Source organism: Onychostoma macrolepis, chromosome 09 (assembly GCF_012432095.1).
Source record: "Onychostoma macrolepis isolate SWU-2019 chromosome 09, ASM1243209v1, whole genome shotgun sequence".
Classification (NCBI taxonomy): domain Eukaryota; kingdom Metazoa; phylum Chordata; class Actinopteri; order Cypriniformes; family Cyprinidae; genus Onychostoma; species Onychostoma macrolepis.
The window spans coordinates 9,718,102-9,746,083 of NC_081163.1; the positions used below are offsets into that span (position 1 = coordinate 9,718,102).

Below are 27,982 nucleotides of genomic sequence, written 5' to 3' on the forward strand. Positions count from 1 at the left end.
CATTAGAAAAGTGTTTGGAGAAAAAAAAGCTTTAAAACGAAAACTATGTGGCCTATATGCTAAGGAACCAGTGAAGAGGCATATAAGGATGTATAAGGGAGAGCAGCCCAACAGTGGTCATTGCATGATCTAGAATGCCTAAAAATAGACCAAATAACAGTAACAGAGGCTTAATATGTTAACAATTAAAATATTTTGTTGTAACATAAGGTGTGAATATATTATAATATGCCACGGGTTTTGGAATAACAGGTTTAATTCCAGTCTCTCTTCTTTCTTGCGTTCCTATAGATATCTAAATAGTGGAGATCATGCCAAACGCATTTTAAATGCACTGATAAGGCGTCTAATCGATTACCGAGTGGCACTGATAGATCCGTTTCTCTGAGTCAGCCGGTCGCTGCTGTCCGTTCTGAAGATGGAGGAAGCAGGGGAAGGGAATCACTATTGCTGCGCGTCTATCGCACTGCAGTGGATACACAGCATTTAGATGCTCCATATCAGATTAGATGGATGCGTGGCACCCTGTCCATTGATAAAGGTAAGCTAAAACGTCCGTTGCGAAAGTCAAGGTTTTCCTTTCTTTGTTTAAAGGGTTTATTCGTGTGTGTATTCTGTGTTTTGACAGGTCCAGGAGGCGTCCGGATCAGGGTGCGAATTATGTGGGAGTTTGACCCCTTTAAGGGTTGAACCCCTCAAAACAGGTTAAAGAAAAAGCTGTGGGCTCTTAAAGTGTTTGTTCGTTTTACATGTAAGTATACTTGTGTTTCTGAAGCTTTTTCAAATAACGTTTCAGTAACCAAAAAGTTACATTACAAGTTACAAGTGCATACGGTACAAGTCAGAGTGCGCTAAATGTATTGCTCGCGAACAGAAATGAACCCAACGGCTAATTGAGGTAACCATAGCAACAGGTGCTTAATTGCTTTCGGTCCCGCGTAAAACATAAATATTTCGTACATTGTCCGGCGACTGTAAAAGTATTAGTCGCTAACAGTATATGAATTGTTTAAAATAAATAAATAGCCCTATGTAATGAATTGTTTAAAAAAAATAAATAGCCCTACATGATACACATACATGCATACATAAGGGCGGGAAATGTCTGACTATTTTTCTGGGGCAAGTCCCAGTTTGAGTTTTGGCGCCTCTAGCGTACATTCCAGATAATAGCTAGCAGCCTAAATATTAAAGCTTATTTTTTTATTTATTTTTTTTCCTCAAACTTAAAAAATATATATATTTTGTTATATATTTGTGATAGGTAAATGCGTATTAACATGATTAAATATGATAGTACTTATTTTTTTGTTGACGATAAACAGCGATCAAGTTGTTGTTATCTTTCGAAGCAAAAGCGATTTGTAAGCATAGGCTATATAGCCTATTTAGCACACTCAAACTAACTTATAATCTAACTTTGTAGTTAACAAAAACGTTTAAAAAAATGCTTTTGAAACGCATGGGGAAAATAATTAGTTACATACATTTAAGACCCCCTCCCCCATTTTTTAAAATAATTGATACCCTAATCCTCCCATAATTCGCGCTTTTATTAACATTTATGACTTGTTTGTAAATAAAGGAATGATTCATTGCCGCGTTTATTGCGCATTGGGAGAAGTCATGACGTCTCTGCCAAGAGTATGCGTTTAAATTGATGAGAATTAGCCTACTATCGGCGTATGTGTCACATGAATACTGATACACTGAGCTGCACATGAAGCATATAGAAAACACGCACACAGTCATCCCACAACCTTTGACGGAGTGTCAGACAGGTGGAAATATTGGGCTCTAAGCCTGTTGTAGGCAGTTCCCATCATTTCCTTATTTATGGCTTAATTCCCTTGGAACCGGTGGATCCAGTTGAGTATTCGTCTCAGCCTGACATAGATTGACCCAGGTGTTGAACAGGCACAGGTTTCACTTCACTATGTCAAAGCAGTTTCAGATCAGAGGAAGAAATCTAATAGTCGGGGGGAAAGCTCTTAGACGCGTGTGAAATGGAAAAGCTGACGGGCTTGTTCAGCGCAAAGGAAGTCACCAAAACATACAAAGCCAAGCTTGCTTCCTAACTTTTTTTTTCTTCTTTTTTTTCGTTTTGGTGCAAGATCGTCCCCTGTTTGTGACCAATATGAACTCCAGTTGAACATGACAGTCATCAGAGGACTTCATCATCACAGTAGAGACTGAAAAGCCTCTGTCATTGGAAATAATCGATTGTTTTTACGCAAGGATTTCTTTGGACACATTTGCGTTTTCACAGGGGGGAGACCAAACAAAAAGGTAAACGTTTCATTTTTTTATTGTTAATAGCTTACCTCGTAGAGTCTTGTAGTTCAATTAAAGTTCGGAAAGACGTTTTTCTATATTATAATGCTTATATTTAATTACCTTTTTTGCCATTGTGTATTGATACTGCCTCATAGCTAAAGTGACACATGTATATAAAATCTTCATTAATGTCCGTTTATGGGTCAATGATGTGACGCTAATTTTTGTTCGGATCTAATAACTTTATCAGCACTTCTTGAGTACACATCCTCTATAATTAACATGTTTTTAGTGTCTTAATTAAAGTCATTTTGATATTTTTTTTATCTTTATTCCTGTGGGGCTTGAAGTAAAAATTGTCTAGAGAGATTGTGGGAAATAAATTAATTAAAAAGTGTCATTACCGTTCTTGAAATTGTTGGTATCATTAACTTGGTAGTCTTTTATTAGTATTTATAAATTTATTTTTAAAAGCAGTCAATTTTGAGATCATTAATTATATATTATATAGGAATATTATTATTTCAAAAAGTCAGTGTGGCATAACCAACATGCAGGAAGCCATTTTGTTTTCATGTGACAACCCTAAAACAGAGACCCCTGAGGACCCTCATAACTGTGTGATGATTTTTTTCTTCGTATATTTTGACCTTTTTATGAAGATATTTTATTTTGTTTTTAAGTCAAATAGATTAACCCTAAAAAAAAGTCCCGATATTTCTCAAACATTTTATATTTTCTCTATTTTGACTTTAGTTTTAAATGTTATAAAACGTCAGTGAAAATAATGATAATGTGGTGTAGAAAAATATTTTAGAAGTTCTTACTTGATGGTTATACCACATGACAATTTTAGAGTCATAAAATTGAATTCTTCATAGAAAATATTTATTTTTTAATGTGTAAATCTAACATGAATCCAAAGATTACATTTCTAAGAACAAAGTGCATGTGGTTTGCATTCAGTTTTTAGCAGTTCTCTTTTTTTTTAAATAATTTAGGACATCCTTATTCGTCATTGACCCATATAGCACATATAACGTCCATTAAATCTCAAAGTAGTTCAATTAGGAATTATTTTTTAACTAGGAAAGAGATATTAGTTGTATGTCGACTGTTCATATTGAGGAATTAATAGGGGTCGGCAGTGTTGTGCTGTAGTGCTGGATGAAGGCTGTGTGCCGTTATCAGTGTGTATGCTGGGGCCCCTGGAGAAGCGCGGCACCATACATTAAGGGCAACTTCACTCCTAATGCTTTGCAAGACATGTTGTTTAGTGCATTTAATTTGAAGGCTAATTTTGTCTTCTAATCTGGTTGTATTTCCATATCAAGGAGCTGTAATTTGTGTCTTGTTTATTCCAGAAACTTTGATCTGGGGTCAGAGTATCCAGGTGCACTTTTGTGTAATGTCAGATTATTCGTCATGATTTATGGAATTTCAGGGAAGATGGTTCTTGATATTGTGTGATTCCTTACTTTATGAGGGCTGATTGGGTAGCAAAAAGCTAACTTTATAGTTTACTGATTTATCAGTTTTTAATATTACATGTGCACATTATAGTTAATATTGCTTTTAAGACCGTGCATTTTCACAGATCATTATTTAAGAGTGCAGGGCAGAGAAATTATTTAATTATTCTATTAATCAGTAGTATTCTATTAAACAGTTATTTTCTGTCTTGTTCATTTGCTTAGATTTTTTAAATTATGTTCGATTTAATGAAGCACAACAGTGAATGTGTTAACTCAGTATTAAGCTACTTAATTGGGTTACTTGATATTAACTTAATAGGTTTAGAAATACTATGTTTCAGCCAACTTTTTTTGTACAAATGCTAATGTCAGTGCTTTATGAGCTAAATCATAATTAGTTGTTAAAAATTTTAAAGTTGTTTAATATATATATATAAAAAAATATTAAATATTAAAAAAATCAAGTTTCTTTCCAAACCTGACCCAGTGCTTATAAATGTCATACTCTCTAGCATAGAGGTTCTGTAAGGATTATTTGGGTCTAGGTCAAGAGATTATATTTTTACAGATGTACATGGAGCCATTTATGCAATTTCCATCTATCAGCAAACCACAAGCAGCGTGCAGTAGCTCTTATTTATGATACTGTTCTAATAAACATCACAGAATTTCTCATTTTATGTGTCATCACTAATGAAAATTGCATTCCTCCCAGTCCGTTCTAGAATATTAAACAGTGAATGCTTGTTAATGCTGTGATCAGTTGTCTTTGTAATATTTTATGTTTTTTTTTTTTTTTTTTTTTTGTAAATGATTATTTCATATGACTGTGCTCTAATATGGGCCTTAGATTTATTGTTTTAGTTTACTTAAATTAAAGCTGTATAAGTTATGGAATATGTTATATCGTGGCGAAACGTGTTTCTGTCCTGCAGTGAGGTTGGTTTGAAATGATCTAATGGACGATATACATCCGATGAGGCATTACTGATTTTCGCAGCTTACTTGCTCTGTCCAAGCATTTAATTTTTGACTTGTATTTCAATAGAAGGACCTGAAACTCAGTGAAAACATGGCAATTTTCACACTTTGCATGCATCTTTTTTTGCCTAACCAGGAAGTTGTCACTTCCCTAATACTTCACAAGACAATTTAGAAATGTTTTATATAAAATGCATTTAACGTTTTAGAGTATGCATGGCAGTAATAGCGTAATAGACAGTTGCGTTCAGTTCAGAAGAGCTCAAATTTGTAACAGAAAAGTGCAACATTGAGGAGTCGTACATTTGTGTATTTCTGCACAGCAGCTTGTTTATGTTCCAGAGATACTGGTTTGCTGATTTGGAAATGAAAAATTTATTACAAAAACTGTCGACATTGAACGCCTGATGTTTGTAACTTGGTGTTGTATAATTTAAGAGGCAAAACTGAACTAAGCAGTTTAAATGATTAAAATCAAATTATTATATAATTTTTTGGTCACTCATTTCTTTTTAAAATATCTTCTTGTTCTCTACATTAAATCTCACTAGATATGAAAATGTTCACTGTAATTATTAAAAGAAACCTATGCCAGTAATGTTTGTCAAATGTCCATTTTTAAAGTCATACAGAATCATTCATCTAATTTATAACTCATCTTGATTTTACAGTTCTGCCCCCTGAATATGGACATGGAGGCGTCAAATGGCTATATTGCAAGTAAGTAAGGTTTTTTGCATATGGCCATATTCAAGAAAGTATATTTTTAAAACATAAAAGCATGTTAAAAGGTATTTTTGAGGGGTTTATGCTTGTCAGGTTAATTCAAAAGTGTTTTTCTTGGGGAAAAAAAGTGTCTTCAGAGATTGTTCTTTATGAATTATGTCTATTGCATGGATTTAGTTTTGTATTTGTTTATATATCTCCTCAGTGTTGCTTACTGTAGATTTAAAAAAAAAAAAATTTATAGGAGAGTTAATTGGAGACATTGAAATATAAATAATAGCACAGTAGTAGTTTTACTGTAATCAATCAGAGCACATAAAGACCTAAAATAGTCAAGCAGTTCCGCCATCACAGTGATTTTATCATGTCACCTGCTTCTCTCATGCTGGGTTTGTTTACAGCACACACTTCATTAGGTTTAGACTTTAGCATATTGGTAATTGTCATTTTGCTCTGGCTTCTGAAAATTAGCTTCACATATTTGGATCAGGGTTTATCGAGGAATGCTTTCTGTTTGGATAGCCTGGTCATCTAAAAGCTTAACGTTTTTACATTGTAGACATAATTTGTTGCTTTATTTTGCATGTGTATTGATTTATTTTAGACATGCTATCTAAATCCAGCAGCACTGTGGGAGTTTTTCTGCAGCTGTAAAGCCAGTTCTGCTTTATGAATATGTGCAGTAGTCAAGCACACTAGCTGCCCCCAAGATCCCGTTCAAAAGCTAACTCTTGGCTCCTCTTGAGATTTGTTATCTGGACGGAGCTTCAGTACCAGGTGCTCAGTGGTACCTTCAAGCCCGTTAACTCCCCCGGCAGATTCCCTCAGATGGAACATGCTGATAAAACGTCCCTCATCTAAAAATTCTTGCAGGTGTCTTGGAAAATGAAAGGTTTACAGTTGAACTTGGTTCCATGCACTTTTAAAGGCTTTTTCCTTTCTTAAAGGGCTTGTTATATTTAAAAACATGATTGAATGCCGATCCACACCTTGTTTTTGAATAGCGTTATCACATTTCAGAAAACATAACTCTTTAGAGTAAAAGATAACAAAGTGCTGATGACTTTAAACTGTGTCTCAGAAGTGTCAAAGTGTCTTCACAGAAATGTTTTGCTTATTTTCACATCATTTACACAGTTTCTTTCTTTCTTACTAAAACCACTTAGTGATAGTTTTCCAAATTTGGGAGTACTTGAACAGCAGCTTGGTTTCGGTTTGCTAAAAAAGAGAGTCTTAAGTTTGTCCATCTCAGATCACAGGCTAATACTTCAGCCTTTTGTACAGTAAACTGCTATTGATATGCTAATAAGACCTTGTCCACTTCAGCTTGTTCTTTTAAACAAGAGTAAATCAGTAGTGGCAGGTGGTGAGGAGCGTGAGTGGGAATGTGCTTTGTGTTTGATGTGGAAGGATGGTTTGGAGGTGTGTGGACGGACAGGATAAACCTGATCCACGTTCGAACTTTAGCATCTACGACATGCCACAACCAATCACTCTCTTTTCTGGGAGAAGCGTTCCTGTTAAAGACTCTGTTTTTTTGTCTAGTATCGGCACTCTGGCACAGAACCTGCCTCCAAGCTCCACCCCAGTACTGGAATAGAGCCGGTTGGCAACCATGATGCACAAATCACTTCAGTGTTCTATCAGCCATTGAGTTTAATGATAATATTTGCATAGTAACCCAATCCTATGCATAACCAGCTCGATTTCAAACAGTTTCTGGTAAACTATGCAGAGACATTTTGCTTGTTTGTCTTCCTCCTGAACTTAAAGTCAACATGAAATCCAAATTGACCATTTGTCATATGATTCATTGGTGCATGAAAAAGCTATTCATAATTTAGAGTTAAACTGAACTTTTTCCAGTATTCAACATGCACGTTTTGTGCTTCAACCATTACCCGATGAATACAAATCTTATTATTATTTTTTTTTCTCACTGAATATCCAGTTTCACTGTAAAATCATTATAGAAGTCACACGTGTTGCGTTTCACGTTGACTTTAACCCGTGGGCCACTATTGAAAACACCCCCAATTATTTTCCTCATCGATCCACTAAAAAAAGCGCATGGAACAGTCCATTCTGTAGGTTGCTGTTTGATTGGTATACACACAGCCTTAGCGAATGAGTGAATCGGGATCTGATTCTGACTCAGCAGTGGCACAGGCCAGACCTGTAGTCACTCCAGTAGTCTCCAAAGGGCCTACGGATTTTCAGCATGCATCACTACACGGGGGAAGATGGTAGCCTTATTAATATAAACTGTATGCTGTAGGCCGTCATTACAAGAGAGCTCTCGACCCATCAACAATCATATGTGTGGGAATGTCAGTGTGATTTGTAGAACAAATTAAACAAAGTGGAATCATTGTAAAACTGTGAAAGCCACATATTAATGTGCGTCAGAGATTGTTCATATGATAGCAGAGCCAAGCACAGACTGCAAGACTGTGTAATTGGGAAGCTGGACCCAAAAAGAACCAAATATAACATTTTTTACCAATCAGAAGTCAGTAGGATTTTTTTAAAGAAATGAATACTTTTATTCAGCAAGGATGCTATAAACTGATCAAAAGTGACAGTAAAGAAAGTCATGATGTTGCAAATGATTTCTATTTCATATATATTCTGTTCTTTTTATCAGGGTTTCCGCAAAAAATATTAGGCAAGGATTGTGTGATGCTGAAAATTCAGCTTTGCCATCACAGGAATAAAATTAATATATATATATATATATATATATATATATTTAAAATATTGCAATTAAAAGATGTTATTTTTATGTAATTGTTTAACTATATTTTTGACAGAAGAAATTATGTATACTACCTACTATAAATTCATCTAAAGATAAGTTTTAAAGACAATCTTTAAACACACACAGGCTAATAAACTTCAGTCTTGTAGCGTGCGCTTGGCATTGGAAATGATATTTATCATGGTTCAGTTTAGATTTGGGATAAGAGAGCAGTTTCAGTTGCTACTGTACAAGAGTTTAATTTATTCTCACAGATCTCTTTTCCTGAGAACCTTTCTCAGGCCGGGAGGCCATCAGACACAGCGCTCTGTTATGGAAAATCCTCCCCTCGGCCGTCACTCAAATCGGAGTGGCTGCTTGTTTCCCGTTGCCAAGGGACTGCCGGTTACCTGAGATTTCCCTCAACCCCGGCACCGTAACCGGAGACGGGCTTTGGGATTGTGTCATTGGCTGCGTCTCCCCGAGTTGCTCTCCCTGTCAGAATGACAGTGTCTGTCGGCCAGCGTGACAGCACAGATATCCTCAAAGGCCCTCATTTACTGATTCATTTACTTTAATCACAAATGTAAAACTTTTATGGGGCATGAAAGTTAAAATAGTATGGGGATTGAAAACGGACCTGTTGATTCACAAGAACAACACAGGCAAATGAATCGTTAAAAATGCCATGAATACTGTTTTAAAGCCCTTTGGCAGGCTGACTCTGCTACCCAACAAACCTGTTTGAAGGAGGGACTGACTAGATTTAGTACATTGGTTAGAGATATAACAGCCAGCTTAAAAGTGACATCCAAGGTACTTTCCAGTCATAAACGCGGAGTTTAAGGAATGATCTAAGCCGCAGTACCGCCCTTGGTGGCTGTGTGTATGCATAATGCAAGCATTAAGAGCCATCTAATGTCGTTGCCGTTGTATTGAGTGTTTGGCTCTGAAGCGGTCAGTGGGTAACGGGATCAGGGAGCAGGAATCGCTCCCCCTGAGTGGACGTGCTGAAGCCGTATTATTTCCCGAAGCCGGTGCGCGGCGGGTGCGGAGAGATGAGGAAATCCAATCTGAATCTTAAGGATGTGGCTGAAAGCTTAACAAGCTCTCCCCACATGAGATGATGGCACACCGTCTCTGTAAACTGTGTTGAGCTGGTCACTGACCCTAGAGAAATTTCATCTCAGGTGACAGAGACGGGTGCTATTAAAAGCAGTTAGTGTATACAGTACCTGAAAACCATTTTGATACTGTATGCTGCTTTCCTTTACCAAGTTATCAATGGGTATTATGGAGGATCAAAGAACATTTTAGATGGATATCTATTTAGAGTATTCAAATGTACAGAAAGTGAATATGAGCAGTTGTGTAAATTAATCAGTCGAGATGATTCAGTCATTTTATTTAATAAATAATATTTTAAATATTAAATTATATTTTGAGTCAAATAAAAATATGTATATATGATAGACATAATGATATACATAAATAAATGTGTATAATTTATTTCATTCATTTAAATGGACCACAGCTTACCTGAAAATCATTTTTAATTTATTAACTGTTAAACTATATAAAATTTTTTATATGCATTATTACATTATGTCAGTATTATGTAATATAATTTAAAATATTCAGTTCAATAAATTTTTTTACATTTTAGGTGGTATATTTTAGTTGTATGATAGAGTAAACAAAGAGTGTTAAGAAGCAGACTGCAGTAGGAAGTAGATTTGAGTTTTAGTAAAAAAAAAAACATTATTTCATGAGTGATATACAGTATACAGTGACTAGTTGAACATGTGAAATACTTCATATCTGTTGCTATATTGTGTTGTACACTGTATTAACCAATCATCATCTCAGACCAGAACTGTAATAGGGTTTTGAGCAGTTAATAAATTGCTGTAAAAAGTATAATAACCAGTATTCAGCAGAAAGTTTTACAGTTGAAAGTGTATTTGAGTAATAAATGACAGTAAGAAATAAATCTAGAAGACTTTTTTGTTGCAGTTATCCTTTATTCAGCTTCTTCTTTGACTGATAATCTCCCAAGTGCAGTGGTTATGCAAGGTGTTCCTTGAACTGTCTGCTTGTATAGATCTGAGTTCAGAGCTGCATTTAGCCACAATAGCTGCGCTGCCTGGAGCAAGGCGATGTCCTCAGTGCACTTGTTTCTGTCTGTCTCCTAGGTAACGGCGACTGCTCTCCCAGGAAGGAGAACTCGAGAATGCTGGTGGACCTGTCGACCAGCACACCCAATGGCCAACGTTCCCAAAGTCCTGATTCCCCTGCTGGTGAGTCTTCTAACAAGTCCACTCCCAGCAATACCTGTTTTCATTTGACTTTCTTAGATGTGGTGCATTGATTAGATTATCTTAAAGGGATAGTTCACCCAAAATGACGTTTCTATTATCATGTAACCTACTTGCCCTCATGCATCTCAGACAAAGGCATTACCTTAAGGTACAAAAGCTAAAAGGTTCTCTTTAAAAGTACCATTTAAGGCAGGGGTGTCAAACTCAGTTCCCGGAGGGCCGGAGCCCTGCAGAGTTTAGATGCAACCCTAATTAAACACACCTGATCCAGCTAATCAAGTCATTTAGGCTTATTTGATAACTGCATGGTTTGTGTGTTGGAGCAGGGTTGGAACTAAACTCTGCAGGGCTGCTGAGTTTGACACCCCTGATTTAAGGTTTACATTTAAAGTACCATTTAAGGTACCGATATGTACCTTTTAGCTTTTGTAAAAGCTAAAAGCTGGTACCGGCCCAGTGACAGCTTTGTACCTTTTTTTTTTTTTCTCAGGGAATGTGTTATTCTGATACTGTATGACATTCTTTCTTTTCGTGTGACACAAAAGAACATGAAAAAGGAGAGCTAAAGCAGAAGTAATGATCTGTTTTACAAGTGAATTGTTCTTTTGACTCCGATTTTGAAAGGAATCACTGATTCAGTTCATAAAAGAAATGATTTGTTCATTTGAGTCAGCTCATTGACTCACTGAGTGATTCAGTTGAAGCAGTTGTCATGTTAACAACTTATTAAGAGAGGAGTTTTTCACACAAAGCTTTCATATTGCTTCAGAACATTTGAGATATAGCACACAAGTTATTATTTACGATAGTTTTAGTGCTTTTACATCCTTTTTTAAAGCTTGAAATAAGACAGCAAATGCTGACAGAACTGCCATTTTTGGTTAACTATCCCTTTAGCCTTAGAATAAGAAGTACAGTATCTCACTTTCTATTGCAAAAGATCTGAAAAAGGAGAAATGAGTGTGCATCAACTCACAAGGGACAGAGGAAGGACCTTTATCTTGCAGTATAAAAAATAGAAGTTGCAGCTTGATCTACGATACGATGGGATAGGCCCAGTCTGTGACATGTCCCTTCCTCAAAATCAACTGCTGGTATGATGGAGGGCTTGTCAGCATGAGCTTGCATACTGAGAAAAGGGAAGCGCTCGCCGATGAAGGATGGAAGTGCAGACCATGATCCCAGATGGAGATTGTTCTTCTAGATAATTTATTGGTCATGTTGCACAGGACGTTGAGAAACATCTTACTGGGTAAAGAGAAGTCTAATCTACACATTTGGTTTAGTTAACCCCATGCTTGCACTCGGAGGCGGAGAGATGCGTTCTGTGCAGAAATTATTTAAAGCCTTTTGCCAGAAGAACTTTCTGCAAAGGTGAAATTTTAATAGAAAGAGACCTGACACATTATTTATGCATCTGACCATGTCGGTTTACTCTGCTTTTGTCATGTGAGCCTGTTAGCCGCTGGCTCGGGTGTATGTATCCTCAGCACTGAGTGCGTTTTGTTCTCATTCACCTCCTTTGATCAGTTGATGATGAGAATGCTAAAGGATTCTGTATGTTGTCCCGGCAACCATTTCAAGTTCACTCGGCTGCAGCCATTATAGACACTCCATAACGTGTGTGCTAGAGCTGTTTTCTGAGGTCAGTGATTGACAGAATGGACATAGAATTTGGAAAAACATACTTCTCGTCACATTAAGGTAACTGCGTTCGATTGTGATGTGTTGACAGGATTACACGCATTTGCTGTGGGTATAGAGCAAGTTTTATTTTGTGCACCGAGGCTTGCCACTCTTATTGCGAGTCATACGTGTTTCTTTGAAAGTGAAGATCTCTTGTGCAATATTAAGCAAGTACGCTTGTAATACTTCGTTGGAAGTGCTAGCGGGTGAAGTGAGGGTTATCGTTGTGGCACTGCCACAGAGCACTTATCTTTCAAAAGCTCTGTGAACCTGTATGTTATCGTGTGTAAACAGTTTCTAAACTGAGATATTCAAACAGATGCTTGATATATTTGACAGTAATTTTTGTCTGTGTATGGGATTTTCTAAACTGATTCGAATGGGATGGGGATCTTATTAGTTGACACCAGGGTGAGAATGTGTATTGGAAGAGGGCTTTTCAGTAGGTCATGTGCTGTAAAATGTGCCATTTTTAAAAATGTTTTAATTACCATTTTTATATACCAATTCCACCTAAATATTTTTGGAATAATTAAGATTTTTGAAAGAAGCTCACTTTTATGCTCACCAAGGCTGCATTTATTTGATCAAAAGTACAGTAAAAACTGTAATATTGTGAAATATTATTAGAATTTAAATAAACTGTTTTATTTTTTTAATATATTAAAATATGTAATTTATTCCTGTGATGGTAAAGATGAATCTTCCGCAGCCATTACTCCAATCTTCAGCATCACATGACCCTTCAGAAATCATTCTGATATGCTATATATGATATAATATGCTTAATGGATGAATTAACAGAGTTTATCTCACACTCAGACTGATCAGACTTTCCTTATTGAATTATTATTTTTTTTTTTTACATTCAATAAGATGAGTACTTGAGTCACCAGCTGTTAGAGCTACAAGTTGGCAGAAAGGAGAAAATCCATAATGAGGTTGCACTAGGGAGCACAACGACATATTTAGCCTTACTTACAGTATTCAAAGGTCATTATAATCAGAAGAAGTCTAAAACTATGGGTAATTTGCTTCATAATTTTTACCAAGATTGCTTGAGGAAAAAATGCTGTTCAGACAGATCACAAAGTATGTTTGTGAAACACACATTTTCCTCCTCAAGGCAAACTAGTCCCATCTGAATAGTGTTTATGGGTGATATTGCTCTGTTGTGAGTGTTTGCGAAGATTGGGAGCTGCTGACCTTTTTTTAGGGGGATCAGAGAGATTTCAGTCATACTCGCAGACTGTGACTCAGATCTAGTGAAGCAGCAGAGCGGTTTGCCTGAGGGACAACACTCACACGGACGGGAAAGACGGAGGTGACTCAAAGCTTATTCTCAAGCTCTCGCCCAGAGATTAAACTCGCGGTAAAATTACAAACAGGTTTGTCAGGATGGCATAGAAAGCTGCCTGCTCTTTTTCCACCTGTCTTGAAACCTGGAGAGTGTGCGTGGTTGAGACGGAAAACTTGAGGGCCGGGCTGTCGCGTGTTTACGTGTCGCTATGTGTTTATATGTCCCTTTGCATGTCTATTTTTGTCACGCTCTGTGTGTCTGCTCGTGTGGGGGTGGCCTCCCTGGAGGTGCTTGACAGCCTGCGCGCTGCGATAAATGGAGAGGCCCGCTCAGTCCAGACCAAAGCGCTGGCCCTCCTCCTCTACGCTGTCTCCCACTGTCAGTCATGTAGAACTCCACCTGCCCACCGTTTGCCTCGCTACCCTAGAGACTACAGCTGCGTCTGTCTTTTTTTCCTGTTTGCTGTCATCCCGATGCTGTTATCGTGTTGGAGGACAGATTTCGTGGTCACTGTGCTGTCATAGTAACCAGTGATTTCAAAAGAGTTGCAATTCACACTTCAGTTCTTGATCATGTGTATGGAAACTACTGTAGCGTGTGTAGTGGGCGATGAAGTCTGACTTTTGTGTTTTGTAGTGTGTGAAAACTCGTTTAAAAGCTTGAATGTTTTCGCACAGCACGCACAATCAAACAAGAGGAAGGTACTGAGGAGGAGACGGAGAGAAGACCGGATGAGGCGGGACACAGTGGTGAAGAAGGCTCTGGATTGGAGGAGCCCATGATTGACAGCCCAAATAACTTACAAGATGCTGGGCCAGGAACAGAAGTGCAGAGTGAGACGGGGATAAGACTGCCAAATGGTAAATATAATGGTAAATATATTTCTAATTTATATATAAAATACTTTTTTTCACACACACACACACACACACATATATATATATATATATATATATATAAAGCCTGGACATGGAAACCTTGTCCAGGTGAATATATTTCTTCTAGGATTGATATCATCTAAAAATTTCTTCAGCTAAGTATTGGTCTTTGTGGGGTCTTGAGCAACTAAACATACATCATCATAATCATAAAATGACAGAAAAGTTATGGAAAAGTCAGAGAATTAATAAAATGTGTGTTAACCCTAAATAACATGAACGTTTAAAATAAAATATATATATATATATATATATTTATATATATTTATAAAAGACAAATAAATGTATATTTTATAAAAGAAAAAATATTTTATGCAACGCACTATAATCCAACAATGATTTGCCTAAATTCACACAACACTGTGAAGTAAGCTTCGACTGAAAACATTTCACTGACTTCCCATTAAAATAGCAAAACCCTTTCGTGACCAAGGCTTGTCACTCATGCGTTCTTCCTTTTTTCAGTGTTAAAAGGGTGTGGAGCGGGTAGCTGTTCTGTAAGAAGACAATAGTTAAGACTAGGAGTTATTCTCAGGGAAAACATCCCAGGAATCCTCCACAACCTGTTCCCAAGCCCAGGGCTGACGTTGATACTGCCAGACAACACGCTAACAGGACAGGGTCATATTTCACTTTTCCAGGTTTTCATCTCCGCTCACAATGAGAAAACATTTAACTAATTAAGCCACGGCAACATCCCAACCCTCAGTGTGGGGTTAGAGAAACCGATGACTGAAATATGCGTGTCCATCAGACATGTGTTATGGATCACAGGCTATATTTAGAGCAGGTGCTCACGCAGCAGGTCTAATGCATGAGTAATCCAATTAATTCTACATAATTAGGTTCACAATCAGCAAAACCTGAAAATTGTATCTAATAGACTTTGCATACTTATCATAGCTGTGAAATATATTTTTTAGATCCTTAGGAGTGCTCATTTGGTGACAATGGCAATGACGGAGGTCACATGGTATCATTTACATAATATTATGTTTAACCGACAGCAAATGCATGGTATTCTGTGGTGCTAGTAATGCTGGGTGATACATTTAAAAATTATATGTAATTTAATATTTTTTTTTAATATTATTATGTATTTGTGTAAATGTGTGTATATTTGCATAAGAATGGTTTAATGCGGGTAAATATTTTCAATCGGAGAAACATAATTTGAACCAAACTGCCATTTTAGCCAAGTAAACTCAAAATCGATGTGTAATTAAGAAGGAGAAGACAGTAAAAATCTAGATAACGTTCAAGATATGCCTTCATCGTCACTTTTAATTATTATTAAATGAACATGCACCACCATTCAAAATTGTGGTCCAGTAAGATTTTTTTTTTCTTTTATGTTTTTGAGAGAATCTTATGTTCACAAAGGCTACATTTATTTGATCAAAAACAATAATTTTGTGAAATATTATTACGCTTTAACATACATGTTTTCTGTGTTAATATATTTAACATTTATTCCTGTGAGGGCAAAGCTGAATTTTCAGCAGTCATTTCTCGAGTATTTAGTGTCATCAAAATAGCTTTTATTTAAAATAGAAATGTTGTAATATCGTCATGTTTGATCAATGTAATGTACATCATTGCTATAAAATATTATTTCTTTCAAAAAAACTTTTGAATGGTACTGAATGTCAACAAATTTAAATGAATTTTATTTATATTCATCAATATAAACAGCAGTATGTATCTACGCAAATGCCTTGAGATTTTTTGATTCATTGAATCAGACAGTTTGAACCAATTTATGAAAATGAATCAAACTCCATATTTAAGATATGCAGACATTTTGGTTTCTGAAATGATTTTATGGTTGTATACATTTGAACTTAGAGTGAGTGATAGTGCAAACGATTAATATAAATAGACTGATTTGTGTAAATACATTTTACAAATCTTACTCCATTTTTTCCACCGAAGTTTGTATCAAAGCCATTATTGAAAAGTCTAAATGTTGCTTCATTTGATATTTTTATATTCAATATATCGTCCACCCTCGAGTGGAAACAGCAGTCCGTGCATGTGCTGTGTGGTGAACAGTCTATATAAAGACAGCTACGCTGAAAACACTGCAGTATTTATATGTTTTTTAACATCAGCATGTGTCTCTTGTTTGTGACTCTGTTCATCCTCTGTCCATCAGGTGAACGTCCGTTCCAGTGTAACCAGTGTGGGGTTTCATTCACTCAAAAAGGCAACCTACTGAGGCACGTCAAACTCCACACGGGAGAGAAGCCCTTCAAATGCCCGTTCTGCAGCTACGCTTGCCGCCGCCGCGACGCCCTGACTGGACATCTGCGCACACACTCAGGTCAGGCTCCCACAACTCTATGCAATTGCTATAAGAAGACACACGTATGAGCGGTAGTGCGGTATCAATGTGTGTCGTAGCCTACAAAACGATTGCGGTTCTGTGACCGCAGCTGACATGCTCTGGAAAAACCGAGCAGAGCTGTTCTGTCCTGAGGGACGTGCATAGAGAAGCCTAGCAAACTCTGTGGTTAGGCCACCTAGGACATGCTGCTCTGTTGCCTGCAAGTGTTGCACTCCACCAAAGGAAATGCTCTCTGTCAACCAAAGGGAAGTGTCGCTTTGGTGAAGCATCACTCTCTAACCCACTTTCATATCAGCCCACCATCAGTTGTCTAGTCCTCATCGTTGAAGATCCGGGTCATATGATACCATCAGCGCTCGGCTCGGGACTTCACGAGCTGTCACTCAGGGACGGCTTGCTTAAAATGCACAGGGAGAGCAGGAGCGACCTATCACTCTCATCGTGTTTTGCTGCCTTTCTTTGTCTTTTGTCATTTCCTGTTTTGCAGCTCTAATCACAGCGCAGGGATAACGTAGTTTTTTAGGCCAGGCAGCTGATGTCTGTGGTGTCCTGTTTTTGTGGGCAGAATTTATGAAATAATTCTTAAAGACGTAGCTACCTTTGGTTTCACATATGCGCATTGATGGTCGCGGGTTTTTAAGGGCTGATGACCACCATGTATTTTTGTTCACACAATTGACCGAATTTCTGTTTTTCATGATACTGTGTTAAAAACCATTTGATCGAAATATTTGAAATTAGTCCTTTGATCTTCAAATTAGGGCTGTCAATCTTTAATCACGATTAATCGCATGATTGTCATGAGTTAACTCGTGATTAATCGCAACTTAATCACACATTTTTATTTGTTCTAAATGTGCCTTAAATTAATACCCTTCAAGTTTTTAATACTCTAATCAACATGGGCATGGACAAATATGGATGCTTTATGCAATATATGTTTATTATTAGTGAAACCATAGTCAACATAGAGTATGAAGTCTAGACATGTTTCAAAGGTCATAGATGTTTTTCAAATAACTTATTCATGTCTTTTAGACACATGAAAAAAGAAATACCAGGTTCCCATTACTTCTCTTTCTTTGCACTGACCAATTTACGTACACAAACCTGTTTACATCATGCACGGCAGGGCAGCTCACTTCTTCTGAACATGCAAAATGTACATTTATTATTTATTATTAGACTTGTTTGCCTCTCTTTGCCCACATACTGTATTTTGATACAGCTAAATTCTCAATAAAACTGTCTTAATTGATATATTTTACTGTTTCTGTTGTCAGACAATGGTATGAATATGAAATAGTGACTGAAACGCGACCCCTTAAGACTACATAACCAGATCTCCCTTCCAAGATGTTAATCTGCACAAACATCCTGATAATCAAGCCGTTGCCTGATGAAATCAAATACACATGAGACAATGACAATAGCTGTGCTGTGATTTCTGCTATAGCCTACTTGCATGTAAAATTAGAGAAGCATCATAATATCTGTGTTTAACTGAAAGCGCTGCTCCTCTCCGCCGCTCGCTGAACAGAGCAGACGCACAGAGAGAGAGAAAGGTTGGTACTGCGCGGCAGTACCAACAAGTCTCAGAAACTAAATAAGGTTTGGGCAAACCCTAAAGATTTGTCGCTAGGTGCCTTTTTTGAAGGGGGCTAGTCGCTAAAGGGGTCTGCAAAATCGCTAAGTTGGCAACACTGTGCATCTCCATTTCTCCAACTATGGGCTAGGCCACGGGTCAAACAGAAAATGCGCGCTGCTTTAATCGTGCGATAATAAAATTAGTGCCGTTAAAATGAATTTGTTAACTTTGACAGCACTACTTCAAATTGATACAATTGAATATTAAACACACTCCCGTTTCATTTATTGGATTAAAAATATTGTAAAAACAGTAATATTGTGAAATATTTTTACAATTCACAATAACTGTTTTCTATTTTAATATATTGTAAAATGTAATTTATTTCTAAGCTGAATTTTCAGCAGCCATATCTAGTCATCAGTGTCACATGATCCTTCAGAAATCATTATATGCTGATTTTTGTAGTTCATAAAAAACAGCATTTATTTCAGATATAATCTTTTGTAACACACTGTAAATGTCACTTTTGATCGATTTAATTTGTCATTACTGAAAAAAATAAATAATAATAGTACGAATACAGTCTTGCTGACCACAAACCTTTTAATGGTAAATTGTGCCTAAGCATGAATTTCTTTACAAAACATTTACATTTAAAACGTTATTGGTCACTAAGTACTTCCATTTGTATTATTTCATAGCTTTGATGACTTTACTATTATTCAATGGTAGTCATGATACAGAATGAGTAGGTGTATCCAGTCTGGTAGTATAGATTCTCCATCATTTAATAACTAACTAACTATGCAAAATTTGTGGTGTGTGTGTGTGTGTTGTGGTCTATCATATTGATATCAAATGTCAGTGCGAGAACTTTTACCACCAAAGCCTACGCACCAAACTACCTCAGCATATATACGTTTGTGGCCGATGAGAGTCATTAACTCATTTGCACATCCTTTTCTAAAGGCATTGTAAGGAGATGCCACAAGAAAGCTTTGTTCTACCACAGTGTGAGATGTGTAGTTGTTGCTGGAGTCATTTTAAGGAGTAACCCAAGCAGCAACGTCGCCTGGGGCGGTCTCGCCCTTTTTGCCATAAGTCCATCCCCGGTCCTCGCTGACCCGTCCGCCTTCCCGCCAGCAACCTCAGTTGGAGCGGAATGTGAGTGACTTAGCAGGTCTGACGGCTTCTTGTGCAACGGGCACCACATGAAAGGCCCTTTCCTCTCTGGCCCTTGGCAACAGGAGGATTGGTGGCAAACAGCCTAGGAAATTTAAGTTAAGAGGGAGTGAAAACGTGCAAAACATTGGCTATCCGATCGTTGACAAACGGCTGTCGCTGGAATCCATATGCATGCACGCAGACCACAAAGTGCTCTAAAAGATGAAACTGAAACAGCATATGTTGCACCACAGTTTTAGGCATGTGTCATAATGATGGTGACTTTGCCTTGGGTTGCTTTGGCTGTTTTTGGCAGTTTAGTAAAATAAGAAACGTGAGGTGAGTGGCCAACGTTTGATTCAGGGAGAGGATGCTTTAAGCTGGGTGTGTGTTTAACTACCAGTTGAGTAAGTCGAGCACTTTTGCTGATGCTCTACAATTGATAGGCATTTACTTGAAATGAAATGTCATCCTCATCTCACTGTTTCCTGTTTTCAACCCGAATGGATGCGGTTTAGAGGGCTTTAATGCAGCACTATGTGCATGAATTTGCATTTGAATAAGTGCTTAGACAGGGATTTTTTTTTCTGATTTGTCCAAACTTTGCTACAGGAACTCATAGGGTTTTGAACAGCTGCTATTAATCGATGAAGCAGCTTGTTGCGTTTCTTTCGCACCATACGAGTTTGCATCTTTCTCTTCGTCGCGTATTAGTGTGAATTCCTGTCCCAGACTTTTGCAGTTTGCAGGTGTTTTTGACAGTTCATTGAACCAAACAATTCAGTTCTCTTTTTTTTTCCATTTATAGTGTAGATTTGTCAGTGTGGATGAACTATATCCTCTGTATGTCTGTTCCTAACCATTTCTCATGTGCTGTCATGCGCACACCTAAATTTTTAAAGCCTCGGGTTTATTAGAAATATTGAAAGTATGACAAAAACTGACACTTTCAGAGCTGTCTCATCAGGTGAAACTGTTTCCAATACAGTCACCCACTGACATATAAAGACCCCAAAACTATTGACGCATAAATGTCTGCCCTAGATCCCTTGATTACCTGACATTTACAGAATGACATAAAGACCACGTTTATGAACTATTTAAATGTAGTAATAATAATAAGGGAATTTAGTCATTCTTCACAGTTGATATGGTGTGAAAGTTTACGTGAATGCAATATAAGCATAGATATTTATATTTTTATATGTATTTTTATTTTATTTTATATATTTTTATTTTATTCCAATATTATATATTCTAACATTATAAATTGTTAATCATTTGTGTATGAAGAAAATTTATTATATGAATTTTGGTAAGTAATATTATATATTGTTATTGTAAAATAATATTTTATTTTATTTTTTAATTTTTCTATGAATAAAAAGAGTTTTATTTTATAATATTTTAAAATAATTCATAATATTTAAAATATATGTATTTAATATTTACAATATTTAATATTTAAAATTTATAATACTTTTGTTATGAATAAAATACAGTTAATATATATATATATATATATATATATACAGTGCTGCTTGTACATTTGCAAACCCTTTAGAATTTTCTATATTTCTGCATAAATATGACCCAAAACATCATCAGAGTTTCATATAAGTCCTGAAAGTAGACAAAGAGAACCGAATCAAACAAGTGAGAGGAAAAATATATTCTTTGTCATGTATTTATTGAGAAAAATGATCCAGTGTTACATGTCTGTGCGTTGCAAAAGTATGTGAATCTTTGCTTTCAGTATCTGGTGTGACCCCCTTTTGCTGCAGTAACTGAAGGTAAAGTTTCTTGTAAATGCTGATCAGTCCTGCACAATAACATTAGGAGTTTTAGCCCATTCCTTAGTGCAGAACCACTTAAACTCTGTGATGTTGGTGGGTTTCCTCCTATGAACTGCTTGCTTAGGTCCTTCCACAACATTTGAATTGGATTAAGGTCTGGACTTTGACTCGGCCATTCCAAAACATTAACTTTGTTCTTCTTTAACCATTCTTTGGTAGAATGACTTCTGTTGTTGTGCTTGGGGTTGTTGTCTTGCAGCATGACCCACGTTCTCTTGAGACTCTGTTCTTAAACAGATGTCCTGACGTTTTCCTTTAGAATTTGCTGGTATAATTCAGAATTCATTGTTCCATCAATGATGGCAGGCTGTCCTGGCCAAGATGCAGCAAAACAGGCCCAGATGGGATAAGATTCTTGAGCTGGAATGTGTTCTTTTCTCTGAACATAATAGCTTCTCATTTAAACCAATAAGTTCTATTTTGGTTTCATCCATCCATTAAACCTTTCTCCAATAATCCTCTGGCTTGTCCACATGATCTTTAGCAAGCGATTTTCTTTTTGGAGAACAGTGGTTTTCTTCTTGCAACTCTGCCATGCACACCATGGTTGCTCAGTGTTCTCCTGATAGTGGGCTCATGAACATTAACATTCGCCAATGTGAGAAAGGCCTTTAGTGGCTTAGAAGTTACACTGGGAACTTTTGTAACCTCGCAGACTATTACACATTCTGCTTTGGAGTGATCTTTGTTGGTCGACCACTTCTCAAGAAGGTAACAGTGGTCTTGAATTTCCTCTATTTGTACACAATCTGTCTGACTAGATTTGTGGAGTCCAAACTCTTTAGAGATGGTTTTGTAAACTTTTCTAGCCTGATGAGCAACATCAACTCTTTTTCTGAGGTCCTTAGTAATCTCCTTTGTTCGTGACATGATTCACTTCCACAAACATGATCAGACTTTGATATATCTCTGTTCTTTGAATAAAACAGGTCACGTACTGACATTTGATAGTGATTGCACTGACTGAATTCTATTTCCACAGCATGACGGTAAGATCTTATGGATTTGTGAATAAACCGCTTGTTTTAAAATCATCCCGGCCTACTAACATTTGTGAACCTGGACCACAAAACCAGTCTCAAGTAGCACGGGTATATTTGTAGCAATAAACACAAATACATTGTATGGGTCAAAATTATCGATTTTTCTTTTATGCCAAAAATCATTAGGATATTAAGTAAAGATCATGTTCCATGAAGATATTTAGTAAATTTCTTACCGTAAATGTATCGAAACTTAATTTTTGATTAGTAATATGCATTTCTAAGAACTTCATTTGTACAACTTTAAAGGCGTTTTTCTCTGATTTTTTCTGATTTTTTTGCACCCTCAGATTCCAGATTTTCAAATAGTTGTATCTCAGCCAAATATTGTCCGATCCTAACAAACCATACATCAATTGAAAGCTTATTTATTCAGCTTTCAGGTGATGTATAAATCCCAATTTTAAAAAATTGACACTTAAGACTGGTTTTGTGTGTGTGTGTGTGTGTGTGTGTGTGTGTATATATGCATTAAAATTTAATTTTATTTATATAATTAAAATTTTATTTTATTTGAGCTTAGTTACACTATAAAAAATTTCAACCCACTCAATCTGAAATGTCAGTGATCTAATGTATGATACATTGTCTTCCAGGCGAACCAAAGCTATTTTTTCTGTTGCTGTAATCCATCCTTTCCCACAGAAGTGACAGGGCCTCCGTTGTTTGACACGCGTTCTACATGCAAAAGGTCACTTCACAGCGTCTCAGTCAGTAGCTCTCACTTTCACTGTTTGCTTCAGACTGAAAGCACTATGGCGCTTTGAAGAGGGTTACCGAAAAGTGTAGGGGGTATTTTTACAATTGGCACACTTTACAGGTAATCCCACAGGCTTGCTAGTAACAGGTGTGAATTTTCATTCTGTTCTCACGTGCAGTAAGAGACTGGTTAACTGCGTTCATACAGCATGACTCAATTCACTAGGCTGTTTTGTTTCACTGCCATGCTCTTTATGAATAATTCTGAAAGTCCCTTTTACCAGAGGATTGACCACAGAGCTGAAAGCAGCCCCTGTCTCAAATTCTATTAGGTTTTTAGCTGACATAACAGAACAGAGCAGACGTAATGGTGGGCTATGTTCCGATTTGATACTGATGAGTGAAAAAGAAAAACATAACAGATAAATGAATGACTCAACCAATTGATGAATGAAGCTCGGAATGAATCAATGAACGAATCATTCCATTAGCTACTGGAAAACTCACATCTGTTTCTGGAGGCTAAGCATCGTCCTCCTCCTACTCTCCTCTGCCCACGACGGAAGGACAAGGTACTTGTTCCTTTTGCATCTTTCTTTGGGAGGTTCTGTCCCGCATTATCGCCCTTGCACTGACCTAATCTTAGTGGAACTGACTGTGAATCACTTCACACCTTATCCGGCTGAGGAGAAACACTCACTCCGTTTCTGTTTATTGTTCAAAGAGACTTTCCAAGTCATCACTCGTGGTGCCAATCACAGATCGATGACGATAAATCAACATCAAATACTACTACTATAGTACGTAATTCTATGGAGCAAACCCCCTCACCGTGTTGTAGTGGTTGCATCATCACGAAAATCTGGCTGTGCCCACTTTCTCGCTTACTCAGTTGGAGACCGAAACTCATTTGTGTGAACGGTCTGAATGAGTTATTTTACATCTAATACTTAATTTTGCTATTCTTTGATGTCTTTTTAGTGGGCAAACCACACAAGTGTAACTACTGTGGGCGGAGCTACAAGCAGCGCACGTCATTGGAGGAGCACAAAGAACGGTGTCATAATTACTTGCAGAGCGTCGGCATGGACTCCACCTCCAATCCTGGCCCGTATCCAGGTGAGTGGCTCATTACTTTGACGTTTTTCCACCTCATTGGTCTAGTGTTATGCTGACTTATTGTGAAAACCTCGTTCCACAACGGTGTTCCACATGCTGGTCTAATTTCTTGGAAACAAAATTATATTAATTACTAACATAGAATTGCTACATGTAACATTTATGGGGTACATTTTGTTTACACAAAGGTTTTGTTGGTTAGTATGGTTAGACCCTGTGTTATCTAGTGTTATTGTGAAATCATTACGGTGTTGGATGACACAATGGTGTTCCACAAGCTAGTCTGTTTCTTGGAAACAAAATAAATATGAATTACCAACATCTAATGGCTACTTTAAACCTTTATGGGGTACATTTTGTTGACACCAAGGGGTTTTGCTGGTTAGCATGGTTTGCCTCTACTGGTAGTTTGGTCCGAACCACACCATCTGACAGCAAGAAGCTTCTTTCTCCATTTAAACTCACTCAAACTAATCATTCTAGATAAAATCAGTGTAGTCCAGAGAATTTGCGGCTCAAAACAACCTGGCTGCAAAACTTTGAGATTTGTGGGAATGATAACGAATAGTTTTCTCCAGGTATTATGGACCAGCTTTGTTGATATGCTGAATCATTTTATTGTTTTCCCAGGGGAGGTACCAAAGGATCAGAGGCAGCTGGAGGCTGCTGGGATGGCGGCTTTTGACCGGCCTCCTGTAATTGAAAGACTGCAGGGGAATGTGGGTAAACGGAAGAGCACCACGCCACAGAAGTTTGTGGGTATGTGTCACCTCAGCAGTAAATGTGGTTGAATCTACTGTATGCTACACACTGATCTTCAAAGTTCTAGCTGGGCTAACGAACGCACAAGAAACATTTTCAATCTCACAAATAAAGTCCCTGTATGTGCATAGTGCAAAATGGATGTGCTGTCTGCGTTGTTTTAAATCAGGTAACGGCACATACACGGCCAAAATGGGCATCTGAGTTGAGTCCAAAAATGCTAAAAAGAAAGCTTGTCTTAAGTGCATATATCTGATTATTATATTTCATTGCTTAATCATCATTTCAAAAATTACTTCCACAATAATCATTACAAATGTACACAAAAAAAGAGTACCTTCTACTTTTTGTAGGAGCAACAGTAATTGTGTCAGGCAAATAGGTCTGGGTTTTGTGAATTAGGCACAAGCTATAATAGATCTAATTCAGAAAGTCTCACAAATAAAGACAATGGCTTATTTAAATACAGCACATTACTATTTTAGAGCATTTAGCGCCTGGTTAAACTAGATTGCCGGTGGTTAGTGAGTAACATGCAGGTTTTGGAGCTGAAAATACCACATGCAACTGTTTAGTCAACGCTGAGTTTCCACATGAAGGAACAGAGAGCAGAACTACATTTCAAAAAATAAAGAGATAATTAATTTGTCATGGAAGATCTCTTAAAAGAGATAAAATGTATGCACAGTAGCACAACTTTATCAGAGACATTATTTGAAATGAAACTCATTACATGCGTTGTAATGACAATATCTGCGGAAATCAAACTAAGTATTAAAGTGAAAGAGAGAGAGAAAAAAGTTTGAGTAGGAGTTGTTTTTTTTTCATTCTGTGGTTTTTGCACACCTGTAACTTTGCCATTGCTTTTACTGACTACACCAGAGCAGTTTACCGCATCCATATTATGCAGGGGTTAAATTTTCTCACTTCGGTCTCCAAACGGGGCTTTCCGTCATTAATGCATCAAAACCCTAGTAACAGTACTTTAGATGCACTTTTTACAGTAAATTGCAAGGTTAGTCTATTTTTTTTTAAATCATAATGAAAAGTACTTTGGGGCTGTTCCTAATGTATCTTTTATTGCATTGTCTGTTAAGGTGAGAAAATGGTTCGCTATTCGTACCCCGAGCTGAGCTATGAGATGGGCCCTAAGTATGAGAAGGAAGCTGAGGTGATGCATGCCCAATTGATGGACCACTCCATTACCAATGCCATGAACTACTTGGGCGCCGACTCCATGAGGCCTGTGATCCATCACCCATCCCTCTCCATGGCCGAAGTGCTGCCTATGGTGAACCCGCTCTTCCATCCGATGTACCCGCTTGGGCCCCGCATGGACCGTCCCAGCAGTCGCGAGCCTCCGTCTCTGCCCCACCCGAACCCAGAGTTCCCGCACCCAAGCAATGGTGCGATCCCCTTGGTCAGGCCCAAGAATCCTCAATTGGCCCGAGACGTGTCCCCGTGCAACAGCGGACAGGATTCGGCTGATTCAGCACGGAGCAGCCCCCGGGACAAGCTCAGTGGGGCCGGGCTCAGGACGAGATCCAGCCCGGGGTTTGGCCGGGCAGAGGAAGGCAGGGCAATCGATGCCGCCCGTGTCGCCGCCAGGGATGGCGTCCGCGTCTTCAGCCGCGAAGGCCAGGAGCTGAGGGTGTTCCAGTGTGAACACTGCCGCGTCCTGTTCCTGGACCACGTCATGTACACCATCCACATGGGCTGCCACGGTTACAGAGACCCACTCGAGTGCAACATCTGCGGCCACTGCAGCAAAGATCGCTACGAGTTCTCCTCGCACATTGTCCGTGGAGAACACACCTTTCGTTAAGAATCCCATGCACTCTCGCAGTCAGTTTACTGCCGAAGCATTACGTGAGCACCAATCGGCAGATATATGAAGGTTTGGGTCCAATAGAAAGTTTTCATGTTGGAGCTGTTTGAAGATTTTTGTTCTGGGTAAGGGGATGAGTATGTTTATGTTGTGAATGTTTTTCGTTTTAAAGTTCTTTTTAATTTTTTTCACCCCACACACAATTTATTGTTGCATGCAGTCATGGCCAAAAGTATCGGCACCCTTGGTAAATATGATCAAAGAAGGCTGTGAAAATTAATCTGTATTGTTAATCCTTTTGATCTTTTATTTAAAAAATTCACAAAAATCTAACCTTTCATTGGATAATAAGAATTTAAAATGGGCGGAAATATCATTATGAAATAAATGTTTTTCTCAAATACACGTTGGACACAATTATTGGCTCCCCTAGAAATTCTTATGAGTAAAATATCTCTGAAGTATATTCCCATTCATATTCACAATTTTTTTAGCACTCCAGGGTGATTATGAACATGAAATTATCCAGCCATGGCTTCCTGTTTCACAGAAATATAAATAGGAGGGAAAACAAAGCCCAAATTCCCTTAATCATCCATCGCAATGAGAAATGCCAAAGAATATATTTCTAATGTGCAGCAAAAGATAATTGAGCTTCACAAATTTTAGGCTTTAAGGAAAGAGCTAGAGCAGTGAAAATTCCCATTTCCACCATCAGGGCAATAATTAAGAATTTTCAATCAACAGAAAATGTTACGAAACTGTGTCTATATCGTCCTAATGCACGGTGAGAAGGAGAGTTTGAGTGGCTAAAGACTCTCCAAGGACCACAGCTGGAGAATTGCAGAAAATAGTTGAGTCTCGGGGTCAGAAAACCTTAAAAAAAAAAATTGTCAAACAGCACCTACATCACCACATGTTGTTTGGGAGGGTTTCACGAAAAATTCTCCTCGCTCATCCAAAAACAAACTCCAGCATATTCAGTTATCAGACACAACTGGAATTTCAAATGGGACTGGCTTCTATGGTCAGATGAAACTAAAAAATTTGTAATTCTTATTATCCAATAATGCTAGATTTTTGTGAATTTTTTAAATAAAAGATCAAAAGGATTAACAACGCAGAT

General features: G+C 37.6%; 1 protein-coding gene across 2 annotated transcripts; it reads left to right on the top strand.

The window, feature by feature from the left end:
- On the top strand, positions 1-27,974 carry ikzf2 (IKAROS family zinc finger 2). 2 transcript variants are annotated; one of them, XM_058787876.1, is made up of 11 exons: positions 1-159; positions 292-541; positions 629-751; positions 2,115-2,289; positions 5,405-5,453; positions 10,395-10,499; positions 14,184-14,366; positions 16,603-16,770; positions 24,129-24,266; positions 24,897-25,025; positions 26,126-27,974. In XM_058787876.1, exons 5-11 carry the CDS (start codon positions 5,420-5,422, stop codon positions 26,851-26,853), a joined length of 1,485 nt encoding a protein of 494 aa, XP_058643859.1. In that variant the 5' UTR covers positions 1-159; positions 292-541; positions 629-751; positions 2,115-2,289; positions 5,405-5,419; the 3' UTR covers positions 26,854-27,974. The 2 variants fall into 2 exon arrangements, with proteins under 2 accessions (XP_058643859.1, XP_058643858.1); XM_058787875.1 differs by having other exon boundaries at positions 2-159; positions 14,184-14,378.
- Positions 27,975-27,982: the final 8 nt, after the last annotated feature.